This window comes from Porites lutea, chromosome 13 (genome assembly GCF_958299795.1).
Source record: "Porites lutea chromosome 13, jaPorLute2.1, whole genome shotgun sequence".
Lineage (NCBI taxonomy): Eukaryota > Metazoa > Cnidaria > Anthozoa > Scleractinia > Poritidae > Porites > Porites lutea.
Genome location: NC_133213.1, coordinates 7,204,420 through 7,221,760, shown reverse-complemented (window position 1 = coordinate 7,221,760; position 17,341 = coordinate 7,204,420). Strand labels below are relative to the sequence as shown.

The window sequence follows — 17,341 nt, the reverse complement described above, 5'->3', positions numbered from 1 at the left end:
TCGCGACCTCGCAACCGTGACCTCTGCATTTCTCTAGGGAGGGGAGAGGAGTCACGATAAGTAGTTTTAAAAATACGTCGGTAATGGTCCAACGGCGACTAAGCAATTAACCTGTTAGGCTAGATTTTGCCAGTTGGGCCCCCTCTTTACAAGAACCTGTTAAGCTTAAAATTTGAAACAAGTTCTTACTTTCTAAAATGTATAAACATTCCGGTATTCTCTTTGATGACATATAGGTGCCTTGTCACTCTAACTACAGTGTGATGGCATGCAGATTTTATACAAGCCAGCCACTAACTATGCTATTAGCTACAATGGCTTGATTTTTTTCTTCTGAAAATAAGAACCTGACGTAAGAACCTGTTAAGGCTAACTTGGGAAAATGCGGTTTCTTAATTAGTCGCGTGTTTTTACTGTATTTGAAATGACTGTCGCTTTAAACCTCGACTTACTTTATAAGTGTATGTCTTTTCCTTTTCCATAACTTACAAGATAAAAAATGATTGCCACTTGCGAAGTAATAACCAACAAGTGAACCATGTATTTACCCTACAAAATTTTTCGTAACAAAATTTTTCAGCCATTTTGTTAAAATAGCTTTTGCAGTGATTAAAACTAAGTAGTGTCAAATAATTATAGTCTTTTTTTTTTTTTGTTATCAAATACTGTATAATTCAACAAATAATCAGGTTTTACAAAAATTAAACTCCCGAGCCTGGGTTCTTTAGAAAGGTGTAAATTAATAAAATTAAAGCGAAAAATATCATATTTTTCTCTGTTAAAATATTTTGTTACCATGCAATTAGCTAATGTAAAGCAAATAAAAGCAGGTGACAGTTACTTCCTCAGTGTTCTAAAATTAAAAAGCAAGTTTTTATTTGGCAATTTCAGCTCTCTACATTGTATGTTTGCCTTTAGTAAGTGAAATACTACCAAATTTCCCTTTCATCACTATTTTTTCTTTCTTTTTTTCTCTTTTTTTTTTGTTAATGTTGGATAGCGAAGATGAACTAAGGAAGACATAGGAATGAAAGAAAAAAAAATGTTTGACCATGAGCTTACAAAATTCATTAACTGCTTGTCTTTCAAAAAATCTGGGTGAATAGAACATCCAAATTATCGCCCCAGAGCCACGTTGATAAATAAAAAGGACGGGTTATGGAGACGATGATACACGATAGGGGTAATACAGAGGGAATGAGTCTCGTTAAATTAAAGAGCAGTGTTAATATATTCTTCTCAAGAGGAAAACAAAATATGGTTTTATTTGTTTCTTCTGAAACGGAAACAGCTCTACATGTACAACTTGTGTTTGCTAAAATAAGCAAATAAATACCTCGACAGTTTCTTCTTAAACTTCCTCATTTATTAAGTAAGCGAAGATCATGAAATCCGTCTTTCTTTCTTTTTTTTCTAGGAAAATAGTTGTTATTGTTAAGGCATTTATTTGACAAATTTTGTTAAAAATTTTTGTGTCCTTATGCCAGTAGCAGGAGTATATAGTTCGACTAAATTGATATAAATACAACAAATCTCAAGCTTATAAGTAGGGCTTTATTTTGCGGATACTGCATGGCGTTCCGCATTACATGTCTTCGTCAATATAAATATCTTTAATCGCTTTTTGAACGTTGGCTTATTAGTCCTGAAATCTTGTTAAAAGAGTTGAGGTTGGCTTGGGACTCGCGAGGAAAAAGAAATCTGCTTTGTTAGCTGAAACGCGGTATGGGAACAATTATATGCTAAGCAAATATCCCTTAACGTACAGTTTCTTGTTAGTCCTCACCTAAGAGCAAGCGAGGAGCATAAATATTGCAATTTCAGAAAATCGCGTTGCCATTATTAAATTATTAAAAGGCTGTTTAAAGGATTTGTTGTTTTTCTATTGGTCACAGAAAAAAAAATGGAAATTTTCTTCAGAAATATTCAGTTTGACTAAATTAATATGCAAATTCGTATGCTTGTTTATGTTTCATCTGAAGGTTATTCCTTCATCGAGTCACTTTTTTCATGGACATTTTATTCCAAAACCTAAGAACTGTGGCCAATTGCGATGAAAAGAATATTTATTGCTTCAGTATGTTTAACTTAAAAGGTAGACTATCGCGAAAATGGGCGTATCCATGATCTTCAAAACTTAGGTGAGTCTTGCTGACTAATTACGTGTAAATATGTTATTTCGGTTAAACTTAGTAATCAGTTAAGACATGTATCAGCAGTTTAGAAGTTATAGACTGAGAATGACGATAAAGAATAAAAAGGGGCACCCAACGACCGCTTTCTGCAAAATATCTGTTCGGAGAAGCAAATTTCATCTAGAATTTTGTATTACTTGAGGACGTCAAAAAATTTTTAGATCACCGTCATTCCACTCCTGTACAATTTCTGAAGCTTATCTAATAAATTCCGTACGATTTTCTGAAGTTTAATTTTTTACATTTCACTGCCCAGGTTAGGCTATTTTTAGTACAAAATAGGAAACCTAAAATTTTTGAATTCAAAAATGTGATGGAGAGAGAAATCAGAAAAATTCTCACTTTCGTAATATGTTACACTGCATCTAAAATTTCCGGAAAAATAACACTAAAGCCCTTGTAATCTCGAAAAGACTTAGGTTACCCTTGGATGACCGAACAGATACAAATTTTATAGCGCCGCTTAGAATGCATTTCTGGAGATCTAAAAATACTCTGGATAGCCTAAAGAACAGTTTTCAATATATTTAGGAGGAAACCGTCATTGGGTGTCCCTGAATAAAAGAGATCTAGAAAAAAATGATGAAACAGTACATGATCTGTTCATAAAGATCAACTCATTAAAACCATACTGATTGTCGGCGATCGATGTTGACGAAAACTGTTCGAACCTCTGTCTTTGATGACGGGAAGGTTTATACTAGTTGTGCACAAGAATTTGGTTTCGCCGGTTTAAGGTATATATCATCCACCGTAAATAATCGATAACTTTTCGAAATTTTCAATTTTTAGATGATTACAGAAAGAACTCGTTGAGAAATTTTTTCAAAAAGAAAATCCAGAACAAAATGACATTTCTGCGGTGACTTAACTTTCGATCGTGAAATTATTCTTCGATGTTTATTAGACTGTAAATTGATTGTTGACTCGTTCTGTCATACATGGAACGACACCAGTCAAGTGATAATCACGCAATCACTGCTATTCGTAGTTTACACATTCAATCGTTTCTTTTTTGTTAAATTGGTTTCATTTAAATGCTTCCAAAAAGGGGGAAAAGATCCTTTTTGTCCAGTTTGTTTTTGTGTTCATCTCACCAAGACGAAAATAACTACTCTTCTCCAACTGTTTACAATAGCAAGAGAAACGTTTTCCTGTTATGTCCAAAAACTGTCACTTCGGTGGTATGCATCAACCATGACAGCTTTGGTAATATAATCTGAGTATAATCTTGTTACAGGCCAGATCTCGCAAAAATTATGTTTTCCCTTATCCTCAAAATGAAAATCGGGCCAAGTTGAGCGTACATTTTAAACTACAAGTCGGCAACCCGTCAATTTTGGCTAACTTACTTTCAGATAGTTGTTCTAAAAAACCGTGTCTGCGAATTTGATTTATTTTTTGTTGTTGTTGTTGTTTTGGCGGTATAGTATTTTTTTCCCACAGGTTATGCTAACGACTTGTTATCCCTGACTTCATATGCTTTTTACAAAAAAAATAAATAAACAAGAAGAAAGAAGAAGGTAACGTGTATGTCAAAAATACTGAGATACGACTTATGATACTGGAATCACTTTCATTCCGGAATGAGTTTCATTCCAGCTCAGAGTGAATTTCGTACAGTAAACGCGTTAGGGCTACAAGCGCTAGCGCGATCCTCGCAAAGACGGTACTGAAGGTGGGATGATACCTTAAATTATTAACTTCCAGTCCCCGATCCCAATACCCTGTTAGCAGAGTCGCTTCAATCTTTCCTAAGAAAGAGATTCTTCCCAGCCTTCCTCTTCCCGACTTACCTAGGAAGATCGAAAGAGACTCTATTCGCAGGGTACGATCCCAAAGGTTCTAAACGCTCAGCAGCTTTGACAAAAAAATGGAAAGCAAATACCGAATGGCAGAAGTCCATCCATTCCGTTTACGAAAAGTACAACGAAATATAGGCATACGGAGAAAAAAAATTAAGATCCATTTTTTTCCAAACGGCAGAGTGTACGTAAGGAAAAAAGCACATTGAATGTGATCTCGAGATTCGTCTTTTTGACGGTCTTTTTTTCTGTTGAAAAAGAATGTCCTTGCCTTTAATACCCGTTTATTTCAATGCTTAAGAATTCCATTGCATTATTTCTTTAGTGCACATAATTTGTCAAGTGTCTGCTCAAAGTTGACGTGTTGAAATAAATCGTTTCCATTGCACTTTTGAAAGCTTTTGAAGTCGTGGTTGGTGTTATATCAATGTCAGCTTTCGTATACTTACGCAGACTTTTAGGATAAAGACGGAGCTCCATATACAAAGAATATATACACGGACTTTTAATATCTCAGAAAACGACGCCCGCTCACTTTTAATTTCTTATAATAATTTCATACCAGTTTATTACCATTTTTGCAATCTTAAGTTTTTTTACAATATTTTTTAAAACAATGGCTTCCTCTGTTATCAATAGAAAATAACATTTGTCGAGCAATGGCTTCCGTTGTTACGAATCCCAACAAATTAAAACTTGTTGAGCTAAACCGAACGAAATATTCTGACAACAGGAAGCTAGTAAACAGTATCCGAAAAATTTTCAAGTTTTGTCAACACAATGGCCAAGCTTGCATAAAAGAACCCGCTTTGACCCTAGCTTCATCAATCGGCTGAGGTTCTAGCTTGAGCTCGAAACAAAAAAATTAGAAAGCGTCGACATTTTGGAATCATAATGGCTCGCTTGATGCTGTTACTTTTGCTGATCGCCCCATTGACTCTTCCCACTTACGCAGACAGCGGGCAAAAGGTAATTAAGTTAAAAATATATATTGCGTTTAGTTTTCGCCGAGACACTTTAAAGTGACCTTTCGGCCCTTTCTGTCTTATTGAACGCCATGGCGTTTACGTTCCTACTAAATATTTTATCCTGCGGCCTGTTCGGGCTGCACTATCGATGCTTAATGAACGCGTTTTTGTCAGCCGAGCAAATCTAAATATTATGCCTTTAAAGGGTGATGTGAAATGTAGGGTATCCATTTACACTATAGCGAAAGTAATGACTCTGAAGTATTGGTGGTAATATAAACTAGACGTAGTTAATCGATAAACCGATAATCGATAGTAATTGATAGTAATCGATATCAATCATCGATAAATATTGATTTCCGATATCGATCGATAGAAATCGGTAAAGAAAAAAGTTGTGACTTCGACTAATATTTATGATTTTCCGATGGAAATCGATAATTATTTTTATCGATTGTTATCGATTTTGTTAATCGATAATAATCAATAAATTATTTTTTCTCTTTGACTACGATTTCTATCGATTTCCGATATCAATTGATATTAATCGGGTGATTAAATCGATTAATATCGATGATATCGATTGATTTCCGATATCGATTTTTATCGATAAACTACGTCTGGTATAAATACTACTGACGAAGATACTCATTTTAATCAATTTGCTACACATGTGTTTTTCGCAGACCTATACATTCAAGGTATCCAAAGATATGTACGAGAGTATCAAAGTTGATGCCAACAAGGAATCCGAGACCTTTTCTCAGAGTTTTGCGTCGTCAGGCAAAAAGGAAGGAGACTTTGTCTACGACTTTAACAGGGTCAGTAACTAACATAAAAGATCAAACAAGTCAAACTCATCTAAATTTGGAGTCTTTTTTTTGTTTTGACAAAAAACTGAGCTCATTTTTTTATGCGATTTAAATATTTCGTTTCTCCGACTTTTTGGCTTAAAAACTTGAAATTAAAAAAGAGAATAAAAGGTTAAAAATCCGAAATTATCAGTGCACAGTTTTGCGAAAACGTCTCTGAAATGGCAACAAAACAGTATTTTTATTTCTTTATTTTTTGTTTGTTTCTGACGAGAACATTAAGCTGTTTTAGATAGTCCCGCATTTTTGCATCAAAATTTCGGTGCACAAACCATTCCAGGACATTTCTCCAAAACTTTTCAAACCGCTCAGTGTACGACCAAAACTATAAGGAGGGCTTAAAAGCAAGAGAATGATATGTACATTTTCCAAGGCTGAAGGCCAAGCTCGCGTTGATAAATTTTTGATTTACTTCAAACAATAAACTTGTAACTACATGTATTGGATGTAAACCACTTGGAGTTGAGCCTGCAGTCAGCTGAAAGGTAGTAACTTATTAGCGGATAACTAAAAAAAAAAACGCAACCTCGATAGGTCGGTATCTGAACCCGCGATACGGTCATGTGATACTGATCAGCGGATACCCTGTTTTTGACAGCTGTCAACTGATCACCACATGGATGTGCATTATCAGGTTGTAAGTTCTTACACCAGCCATAAGTGTGAGATTTCACGTTGGTTGCCCTCTGGTACGGACGGACGGACGGACGGACGTACGGTCACCTAACTACCCAAATTTTACAGGTGGATAGATCCCCAAATTTACTTAGCTGTGGTGCTCCGCTCGTGCGCGCTATAGTGGAGTTCCTCTACAAAAAAATCTCTTGATTAGCCTATACAGTATCCTGTAATATCAGTTCGCTGCCAGGGTATTGAAGAGCGAAAGAAAAATTTGAAACTTTTAAACTATTACTTTAATTTGTTTTGTTGGTTTTGTTCAATCGGATAACGGTTACTTTCGATATAATTACTTATTTGTCTATTGATCCTTGCTTCGTATTGGCTTGAATTTACTGCAGAACTTAACGATGATTCGATTGCCAAAGGCAAAGGGCTGCTTTTTAAGATACTCCATTGGGAACGTTCCTCGACCTGCTGACTTGCTGAAACAATTACAATTGGTAAGTGTCTGAGGACCTATGACAAACGTCGTTAAAATTAGTGTTTGGCTGAATTAATCTCTTAACCAACCTGTAGGATGCGCGCGCAATGCATGATTATACCAAGAGCAACATCATAACTGTGTGTTTATTCCCTTCAACATTCGGAATAATCTCGGTACATGTAAGCGTTATCAACCTCGGTCTTCGGCTCGGCTGATAACATTTTTCTTGACCTTGAGTATTCTGGAAATCACCACGTCCAAAAATTGTTTATAATCACTTTTACCAACAACATTCGAGAGATTCGCTAAAGTTATTTATTTATTCCTTTATTAAAACTTGCTGATCCGTGCAACCTTTTGATAACTGTTCCTGCACTCGAAATCATTTATTTTTCACGCTGGTTTCCATCATCTACAGGTGCAGAAAAGTACCGATTCTAAAATGACCACTACGTCTGAGGAAAATTTCAAGGTTGTTGGCAAACTGAGAGACCGTTCGGACTTGAGCGACGAGATGAAGGATCTATGCGCAAAGTTGCCAATTTACCGAATCCGGAAGTTGGAAAAGAAACAGAATGACGACGCTTCTCAAATGGAAGACGATGTGGAACAGTCCGATAAAGTAGATGATGCACCAGAGAGGGTGGCTAGAGGTAATAAAATGGTTAAATGGATATCAAGTTCTTGAAGAAGCTATAACAACTTAACAGATCGCTGTCAACAGCATGAAAAGTTTGGATGGCCTTACAATACTATAAGAACGAACCATGTGCCATCTTCACTTTCTTTAAAGAACCCTATGCTGAAAGCTATTTTAATTTAAAACAGATTCAACAAAATCAGAAACATGAATAACTTTTCCATAGTTTTAAGTCAACTTTTGTGTTTTCAATCTTAAACCATGGCCCGTCCACACCTATTGATCCGAGCAGAGGAAAACGCATACTAATATTTCCGTTTATTCAGTTTGGTTGTTCCCCGTTTGGATTCACCCATCGACAAGAATACGCTGCTTCAATCAACATTTGCTAACTGCTTGCTTCTTCAATCAATGGCCAGGCCTGCCTAATATGTTTAAAATTAAATTACCCGGAAAGGCTTATCGGACAGCTATGGATGGATAATTCGTTTACCCAACCATTTACAGGCGAAAAATAGTAACCCTGATCAGCTTCACAGTTCTGCCGGTGTGTTGTCCTACTAGGCACTTGTAAGCTTAGGACGAATTAACCTAAAACCGTCTTGCACGAGGCCAATGAGTCGAACAACAGGTTGTTGTTGTCCACCACCCGAGTTTAAATTTGCAAGTTCTCTTTTTAGCCTAAACTCCAGTTTTTGACGTAGTTGAATTTAAAAATATCCAGTTTCAATCGTCTAGTACGAATCGGATTTTAAAAAGAGAACGATTCAGCGACTTCTAAAAGATACGGTTTCGGCCAGGGGGATTCACTGGTTTCACAGGGCCTATTCGTGTAAAAAAAAAACTTTTTAAAAAAATATCCGGAATCATGTTGACGGGCCTTAAACAACTTCTTAAAAGTGTTTAAAATTTTGTGGAACACAAAGCGTCGTATCAACTCTGTGTATCAGGGCATGACCCTGGTAGTGGTTGTCCTTTATCTATTAGCCACTCACTGTACAAGAATTATTCACGCATCTCACAATATTTTAAAAAATGGACACGTCTGTCTTTATAACGACTGACTACCCTAATTCGAAGCTGCTCATCAGTTTCGGATTTGAATAACCTGTAATAGTTATAACCTTTTGTGCCTATAGGCCTCGTCCGGAAATGGGTGTGCAGACGAGTTTGTAAACACATACGCGCATGCGTCAAAGTCCCAAGAATTAGCTGCAGTTGGAGAGGCTGTAAGGCTTCCTGGCGCTGGAACTGCTGGATCGTAAAGATTATATGCCCCTATACCTGCTACTGGGCTTTGATCAAGCTTGGCTAAAGATGTTTTTACACGATCATCTAAACAAGTGGCCGCGTAAAGTAAAGCGTTAATACATAAAGTTTTCATGAGATATATTTACACCCTGTGGACGGTTTGTATAAGTTATTTGCATACTAGGCAAATTGTCAAGAAGATCTTCTGACGGTGCTGGAACTCAGTTTTCAGGATGACTTTGGTGTAGACTGAGGACTCGCAGGTTTTAAATAATATCACTATAATGTAAGAGGGATTTTGAATTAAAAATAAAGGTAAATGCCACTTTTTTCATGCATATACGCCTCCGTTTGTTGTTTCTTAAGACGTGGTGAAGAGGGGCGTGTCAAAGGGTATTGCCATGCTCCGCTTTCATTGATCTGAAACTGGATAATGTGTAACCATTTTTTTTTTCTTGTCGTATTATATTTGTGGAGACCTTTCGATTCGAGAACGGAGAAAAGTACGATCACGAGATTAGAATGAAGGCTTTTACGCGTATTCTCAACAAATAGACATCCCGGAAACCTTCATTGTTCTTTTAATTCACCAGAAGAGTCAGCACTGTTATCTTAATTGAAGGAGGTTAAGCCTCCTCCCGATCGCAAAAAGATAAACTTCTAACATTTGATAACTTGTTTCCGCCACAACGACATTCTCGCTGAAACTCGTAATAGAATGCTGACGGCTATCACATTTACCGGCCAAAATGACGCCGGTTCATGAGCGTCAAATACTTTGTTTTGGGAAAAACTCGTACTCTTAGTCGTCCTCGTCCCAAAAGCTATTAGGGTCTCTAGTATAGCCGCAGGACAGACCTATTGTGTTTCGTCGCTCTCTCGCGGTCACCGCTTCCCTAGCTTTACAGCCATGTCGAATTCAGTTTCCTAATACAATTAATTTTGATTTCATCACGCCCCTCCGTTTGAGAAGGATGGGATAAGAGCAAGTTGCACATTAGAATTTATGCAACTTCTTCTTCAAAGAAAATCAATTGTATTGTCTACCTGACAGCTCGGCCGGAGGAAAGGGATGGAAAAAGAAAACTTTCAACAAAGTGTACAGCTAGTCCATTCTCGATAACTCGAATCCTCTCTAATTCAAGCCATGCGCTAATTCGAACCATGTAAAATTGATGTCCTTTTCTGAATTTCTAGCCTCCTACGCAGACGTTCTTACGCTTAGTGCGCAGTCATGTGACAAGGTGCTCACGTTGGTGATTAGTAGAACTTTCTTAGCACTCAGGAGAGAACGACACTTTTGTTCCTGATCACCAACATTGGGCGCCGTGACGTCAAGCGTAAACCAGCAATAGGCCATGGGTTCGATTTCCAGGGTCGGACCACTACTAAGGGTCTTAAAATAACTGAGGAATGCACTTATGTCCAAAAATGCACGCAACGGCGAAAATGAGGATTGGTGAAAATTCAAATGGGATGTTAAGAGGCGCCCAGTTACTTCAATAATTGACGAAAAGGGCAAATTTGACAAAAATGGCAAATCTGGGGAAAATGGGGCATTTGGCGAACATTTGCCAGAGGGTTGGCGAAAATTCAAATGAGATATCAAGCTGAAAGGCCCCCTGTTGAAACTTATTTGACCAAGTTTTAGCAGACGGATTTTTAGATAATCAATAATATGATTTTTCTGTAATTATTAAATGTGTCACAAAATTTTCCTTTCATTTTCTTTTCCTTTCCTTCCATTTTAAATTCCTCATCATTTAAAATACGCTAAAAGTAAAAATTGTGCCAAATATCACAAAATTTTAATGAGAAGATTATGAGAAATCGTCTTCCGTGTACATTGCTTTTTCGCCGCCACGTTTATTTGTCTAATTTCAAACACGCGCCGTCACGCGAGTTAACACTGACCGCCCTCAAAACTGAGTTAAGCCACCTTAAAATGACCTAAAATAATAAAAACTCCTCAACTTTTGTACCTATACGGTCTAGCAAAAAGATGGGTGTGTAGACGAATTTGGAAAAAGAAACGTACACGCATCAGAGTCCTAATGGAGGGTCCCCAATACGGTTCTTCAATCCCGTAATCCCGACCCAAAAGTTCGTGCAATCTCGTAATTCCGAGGGTTACTTCGGGCATTCTAACTCCCGCGCATACTTTCAATGCCGAATCTTGCCCGTTTTTGCTTCAATATTGGGTTTGAAACAAAGTTGGGTAAAGCATGAGTTTACAGATTATCTCCCCAAGGACTTGGCCACGCTAAATAAAATGCTTATTTAGAAAGGTTTGGATAAATTTTTCCACCCCCTGAGGTTTTTTAAGTTTTTTTTTCTCCCATAGACGATAAAACATCAGCACCCGACGTTTTCAGTAGCTGTTCATTTATCCCTATCGCGCATTCTGAGACAAGTGTAGTGATGGTCAGTTGCTATGGTTACGAGACATGACGTCATAAGTAGCAGGTGATCAAGCCTTTTTTGAGTGAAAATGCATGTCTTTCCAACTTCTTTCAACAATAAAAGTAAAGCTTGTGGATGAAATGATGCAAAGAGCATATTCATGTGTTATTTCACATGTAAAGCACAAAACACTACCATTTGTCGCGGTTTTAACCTGATTTCTAATTCTCATACAGTCAGCCGTTGGAGGTGTAAGCACTCGCTATCGCTCCTTTCCTTTTATAAAATTAGCTAAAAGCGACAGAATGTATTAGTATTTACCGCAGTGAATAGCAATTTTCGCGCGTTTTTTTGATTGGCTCCCGTAACTCGGAATATTCTTAATGACTATTCACTGTTTTGCGATCAGAGCCAACGTGGAGTCTCGTTTCGAGGCACTTATTTGAGCGATAAATGAAGCAGTCGTACAAAAAAAAAACCCAGAAAGCGACGAACTGTGGCTTGTGGGTGTTTACTGGTAGGTAGGAAATAATTTTCTTACTGAATTTGCAACAAAATCATAAAATATGATCCCAGGAATACTGTCAATTGAGGCGTAAACAAACTCTTAACTAAGTGACGTCTTGTATTTACAAAAAGATACTTTTTCTTATTTTTATCCAACTGATTTGGTAAATTCTAAAACCACTATCCCCCTCAGGGTCGGTTTATAGCGCTAGATATATACCTCGACGCTTTGCGTTTCGGTCATTACCACTATTCACCTCCACTTCGGGGTATAGTTGTATTATTATTTTTAAGGGAAAAAGTAATAGTATTTCATACAAATTTGAAAAAAAGTAACCATAAACAAAAAATAAAAAATAAAATTATTTTTCGCCTCTTTACAACATCGCGCAGTCATTAGCCTTCCTGTCACACCATCATGATTGTGTCACGCAAAGTCACACTTTGGCACGAAAGAAGCGTTTAAGACGTTCAGCGGATTTTCAAATGAAAATCAAACCCCTTGTGTAAGCTGGACATATACTGAATAATTTCCAAGATGGCGGCAAATGCTTACTTTGACGAGGAAGGTTATGAACATCTGTTCGTCGGTATTTCACGCTGTCACCGGCCTAGGATCGGCATGGATATATAACCGATTTTTGTTGTTTTTCGTTTTCACTGAATACCGTGAAAAAAGGCTTTTAAGCCCAATGTTTTGATTTCAAATAATTTACAGCATCTGATCATTCGAATCAATTCTTTGGACCTCAAACACGAGAAACATGGGAGTAGTCATTCGCTGTTTTGCTGCAGCGCCCTTGTACTGCTGTAGCAACATTTAAAGGAGCATATGGCGGATTTTTGCGAAAAAAAGAACAAATTCCAATGGCGTTAGGAACTCGCTATGCGATGTGTATTTGGAAAAACTCCTGTTCAAAGAGAAACACATTATATATACACCCATCTTAAAAACTGGATCTTTGGACTTGAGAACAAAGAAATTGTTTAGAAGGAAGAGGACAACTTCTAACGCGGTAAGGGAAATTTCCATAATTTTGTTTGTAATTTTTCTGTACGGCAATTGACCACTACAGAAAATACCATAATATACCATAATGCTCTTTGTTTGTCACCCCAAAATTTTGCATAAGCATTGTCTTCAGTTTCTCTTGGGAGTTAAAATGGTCCCAAGAGAATCTGAAGACAATGCTTATGCAAATTTTGGGGGGACAGACAAAGAGCATTATTGTATGCTATCATATTTTCTATAGTAGTCAATTTTAAATCTAAGTCAAAATAGTGACGCAATTCGCATGCGCGACGGCCATGTTGTATGAGATAATGAAATTGTTCGCCATGTGTCATGTATCACAGTACACGTTCGAGGATATAGGACGTCCATCTGAAATAGTGTGTGAAATTCTGATTCAGATCTTAATAGGGTAAGGGGTATAGAAGGGGGGGGGGGGGGGGGGGGTTACCAGCAGACCTGGGTCTTATGTCTGGAAAGTCCTGGTAATTTTTTGGGTCTGAAGCCAAATATTAAAGTCAAAATGTAAATAATAAAAGCAAAGGTCTAACCTACCGGGTAATATACCATTCCATTTTGTGTAGTTAAAGGGACAGGTTCACGGTTAAGCACATGCTTATTAAGTTAATTACTTTTTATTTATTCTATTGGTTAATAATCCCACTCACATATATCTTAGCAATCTCAGCGAGTTCAAAGTAGAAGTGTAACCTAAAGTAGGATGGTGGAGTACTAAAATCACAGAAAAAACTCGAAATAATTGGTAGTGTTGGCATAATCCACAAATTTTTTGTTGACCTGAACGTTTTATTCCATAACTGATTAATTTACAGCTATTTGCACATAAGTTGATCAACTGACTGCCAGGAAAGTGTGCAGATTGGTTCTTGGTTCTTTGACAATGTAATGACATGATCATATTGCTTGTATAGACGATACAACATGTCCTGGCCGAAAAAATAGCATTTTGATAAATGAGCATGTGCTGAACCGTGAACCTGTCCCTTTTACCTACTGATAGGTTTATAATATAATCTGCAAAACTAATTACAGCTTTCAGGGCCAGGGTAAATTACTGAAACTTTGGAGAAACGGGCCTTTGTTTCGGGTTCTATAGTGTAGTTTTAGATGCCTGCTCTTGTACTTCGTATTTTAAATATTGCTGCCCAGAAATGAATTTGCACTGCACTTGTTTTTTGTTTATGTCACAACAAAATGCAGTTGACATCTTCATTTGTTTATTTTAATTTTAACACAATATAGTCTCTACAAAAAAAGTTAATCGTTGGATATGGAATTTTGTCTAAGCTCCAGAAGTTCCTGAATTCCATGTCGCTAGCTAATCCAAGTGCATTTTATTCAAAACACCATAAAACGACGGAACAGATATGTGCCACTTGCACATTTCCCATAATGTAGGTCATTTGCCCCCCAAAATTTTGCATAACCTTTGTTTTTATTTCCCCTGGGCATTGCAGCTGTTCCAAGAGAAATTGAAACAATGCTTATACAAAATTTTGGGGGGCAAATCATGTGCATTATGGGAGATGTGCAAGTTGCCTACACTGTCTCCTAACCACATTATAATTTTTTTGATTCTTCTTCTAAGAAAATTTATTGCATTGTTAACATGGCTGCTCAGCCAGGGCGATGGAAGAGAAGGAGAAAATACCTTTCAACAAAGTGTACAGTCACCTCCCGGTAACTTAAACCCCCTCTAACTGGAACCTCGCGCTAACTAGAACCATACAAAAACTGATTTCCTTCTGTCATGATTTCCAACGTACATTTATTTCAAATTAATTTAAATACTCTTGGTAAATCAGACCCTCAATAACTTAAAATTTCCCGCTTTTATTAAAACGGTAACCTTACGCTGCCCGATGACTCTGTACACATGCAGCAGAAACAAGTAGCCTGTGAATGCTGCCTCTGATTGCTCTCTCAGTGCCGCTGTGGTTAGCAAAGGCAGAAGACTGTTTCCGTACAAAGCTAGTACATCAGAAAACAATTTTCGAATCAAAACTTTCTCTGGTCTTTTTCACCATAATACTGCACGTACTATCTTAGTTATTTTATAAAATATATTGGAGGATTTATAGCTGAAATGTAAATTAACCTGGCCAGAGAATTCAAAACAGGGCTGCACTCTAGCAGAGCCTGGTGGCCACAGGCACCCACCTTTTGCTCCTGGGCAACTAGCTAGACAATCTTACCTTTTAGATACAAACAATAATGCTATATTTAGCTTCGTAGATTTTACGGGTTCAGAGCACTGGGCTATAGCTAGCGCTCTTCAATTTTCCTAAGCGCACACAGCCTTGATAAAATACATGTACAGTAACTCTTCAGTTTAGATTTGATCTTATTGTTATTATTCCATGGTCCCAAATAAGGTGCAGCACAATTAATATTTTATTTTATTATTTTATAGTAATGTTACAACAGTCATGTACTTGCATTTGACAATGGAGGAATGTGTTCTTTTCCAGATATCATATTCCCTTGAGAATTCAGCACATTATGGAGTTCTTTGATTGATTGAGCCTTCATGTGACTAAAATCAGGAATAAAAAAAGTAAATACAAGGCTTAGCATGTCAAAAATAAAACATTTAGTAAGAACATGTACTCTGATCTGAAGTAATCTTACATAATAATTAAAATAGATTAAATAATAATTATAAAAAAAAAAAATATGTTTATGATTTTCTCCTAATGAAGGTTACCGGTGAGCATTGCTAAAAATTTTACTGTACTTGTAAAAATTCTCAGCAGTTCTTATTTTGTCAACATTCTGATTTTTGACTTAAAACACAAAATCTTGTATAATTGACAATTATTGTCAGTCTCACTTTTTTTATTTGGTTGCGGAATAGCCCTGCCCTCCTGAATGGAGGTTTTGCATGGGTCCAATCCTTGTGCAAAGAAAATCAGTTTCAAAGCTTGTCAATCGGGCAAGCTGTAGCTAGCATGTACCTGTACTAGCATTTTAACTAGGCCAAAAAAACATTTTTTTATGAGTAGTATTGAATATGGTTCTTCTGTAATTTGAATACCCCCCCAAAACTTTACTATGTCCATCAGGTACATCATCTCACACAAAGAAAGCGAGCTGCTAAAAAGCATTGTACATTTTATCTTCGGTCTAAATATATCAAGATCAGCTGGGTTTTCTGATTATAGAGCGATGGAGCAAAAAACTGATGGTTAACACGCAGCTTTAAATTGTTTTCACCACGGCTTCAATTAAAGTTGGTGACTGTGACATTCAACCCCTTAAGCATGTTAGAAATCTTGGCACATGGTTTGATAACCATATGTCTATGAATACTCATATAGGAAAGGTGTGTAGTAAGGCATTTAGGGGGCTTTATAATATTAGGCAAATTAGGAAATATCTGTCTGCAGAATCAACAAAGTGTTTAATTCATACTTTTGTTACATCACATTTAGATTATTGCAATGCTCTTTTGTATAAGCTTCCTCAATATCAATATGACTGACTTCAAAAAGTTCTTAATGCAGCCGCTCGGGTTACATGCTTAATTCCTAAGCTTGCCCATATTACTCCGGTTCATTGGTTGCTGGTGAAATTGAGAGTAGAATTTAAGATTGTGCTTTTAGTTTTTAAAACGTTGAACGGCCTGGCCCTACAATATTTATCTGAACTACTTGTTGTAAAGCCTAGAACTAGATACAGCCTGCGGTCTGATTCTGAAACATTGCTTGTAATCCCTAAGGTGACATGGAAGACTTTTGGCGATCGAGCCTTTTTCCATGCTGGACCAATAGTATGGAATGCTTTGCCATTATAGAAACTGTAGGAACATTGACTCTTTTAAAGTACAGTTGAAGACTTATCTTTTTAAGAAAGCTTTTAATAATGTTATTTTATATTCTTATTACTATTATTATTTCTGCCATCTAGCCTTAGAAACTGTATGACATTGATTCTTTTAAAGTACAGTTGAAGACTTATCTTTTTAAGAAAGCTTTTAATTTGTAATTTTATATTCTTATTACTATTATTAATTCTGTCCATTTAGTGTATATATTTATTTTCTTGTACATATTGTAAAGCGCTTTAGAATATTTTAATAGTTAAAGCCCTATATTAAATGTAATAAATTATTATTATTATTATTAAGCGAATTCCACCAATGAGGTGCTGCAAAAGAGAAAGGCCTAATTGGTCATCGGTAATTAAATTAACTGATGGTACTTCAAGTAGGTTCCATGTTGAGGATCACAAGGTCCTGGGTGGTACACATGGCTTTAGCACATCTTTAACCCATTCGCTCCTGGAGTTTTTGCCGAAAAACGCGTTTTGAAGCTAGTCAAGTGGTTTTCTGGTCACTGTCGTGCTATAAAGAGCTAAAACTTACCACAAACCGGTTGATCCAGATGCAAAATATCAGCTTGCGAAGTTCGGGCATGCGCAGAAAGCAAAATTTCGACATAGTTTTTGGGTTTAAAAGTGACACTGCAGTCTTGACTTTTACTTTTCGCTCTCTCTCCTCCCCTCTTTTTTCGCTTTTCTTGCCTCATTTTTTTTTTCTCTTGCTGGGCATTTAGTAGGCT

General features: G+C 36.8%; 1 protein-coding gene across 1 annotated transcript; it reads left to right on the top strand.

Annotated features, from left to right (window-relative positions):
- The first annotated feature begins 4,803 nt into the window (after positions 1-4,803).
- On the top strand, positions 4,804-9,174 carry LOC140923361 (uncharacterized). Its single transcript, XM_073373454.1, has 5 exons — positions 4,804-4,969; positions 5,655-5,789; positions 6,860-6,961; positions 7,364-7,598; positions 8,725-9,174. Exons 1-5 carry the CDS (start codon positions 4,895-4,897, stop codon positions 8,898-8,900), a joined length of 723 nt encoding a protein of 240 aa, XP_073229555.1. The 5' UTR covers positions 4,804-4,894; the 3' UTR covers positions 8,901-9,174.
- Positions 9,175-17,341: the final 8,167 nt, after the last annotated feature.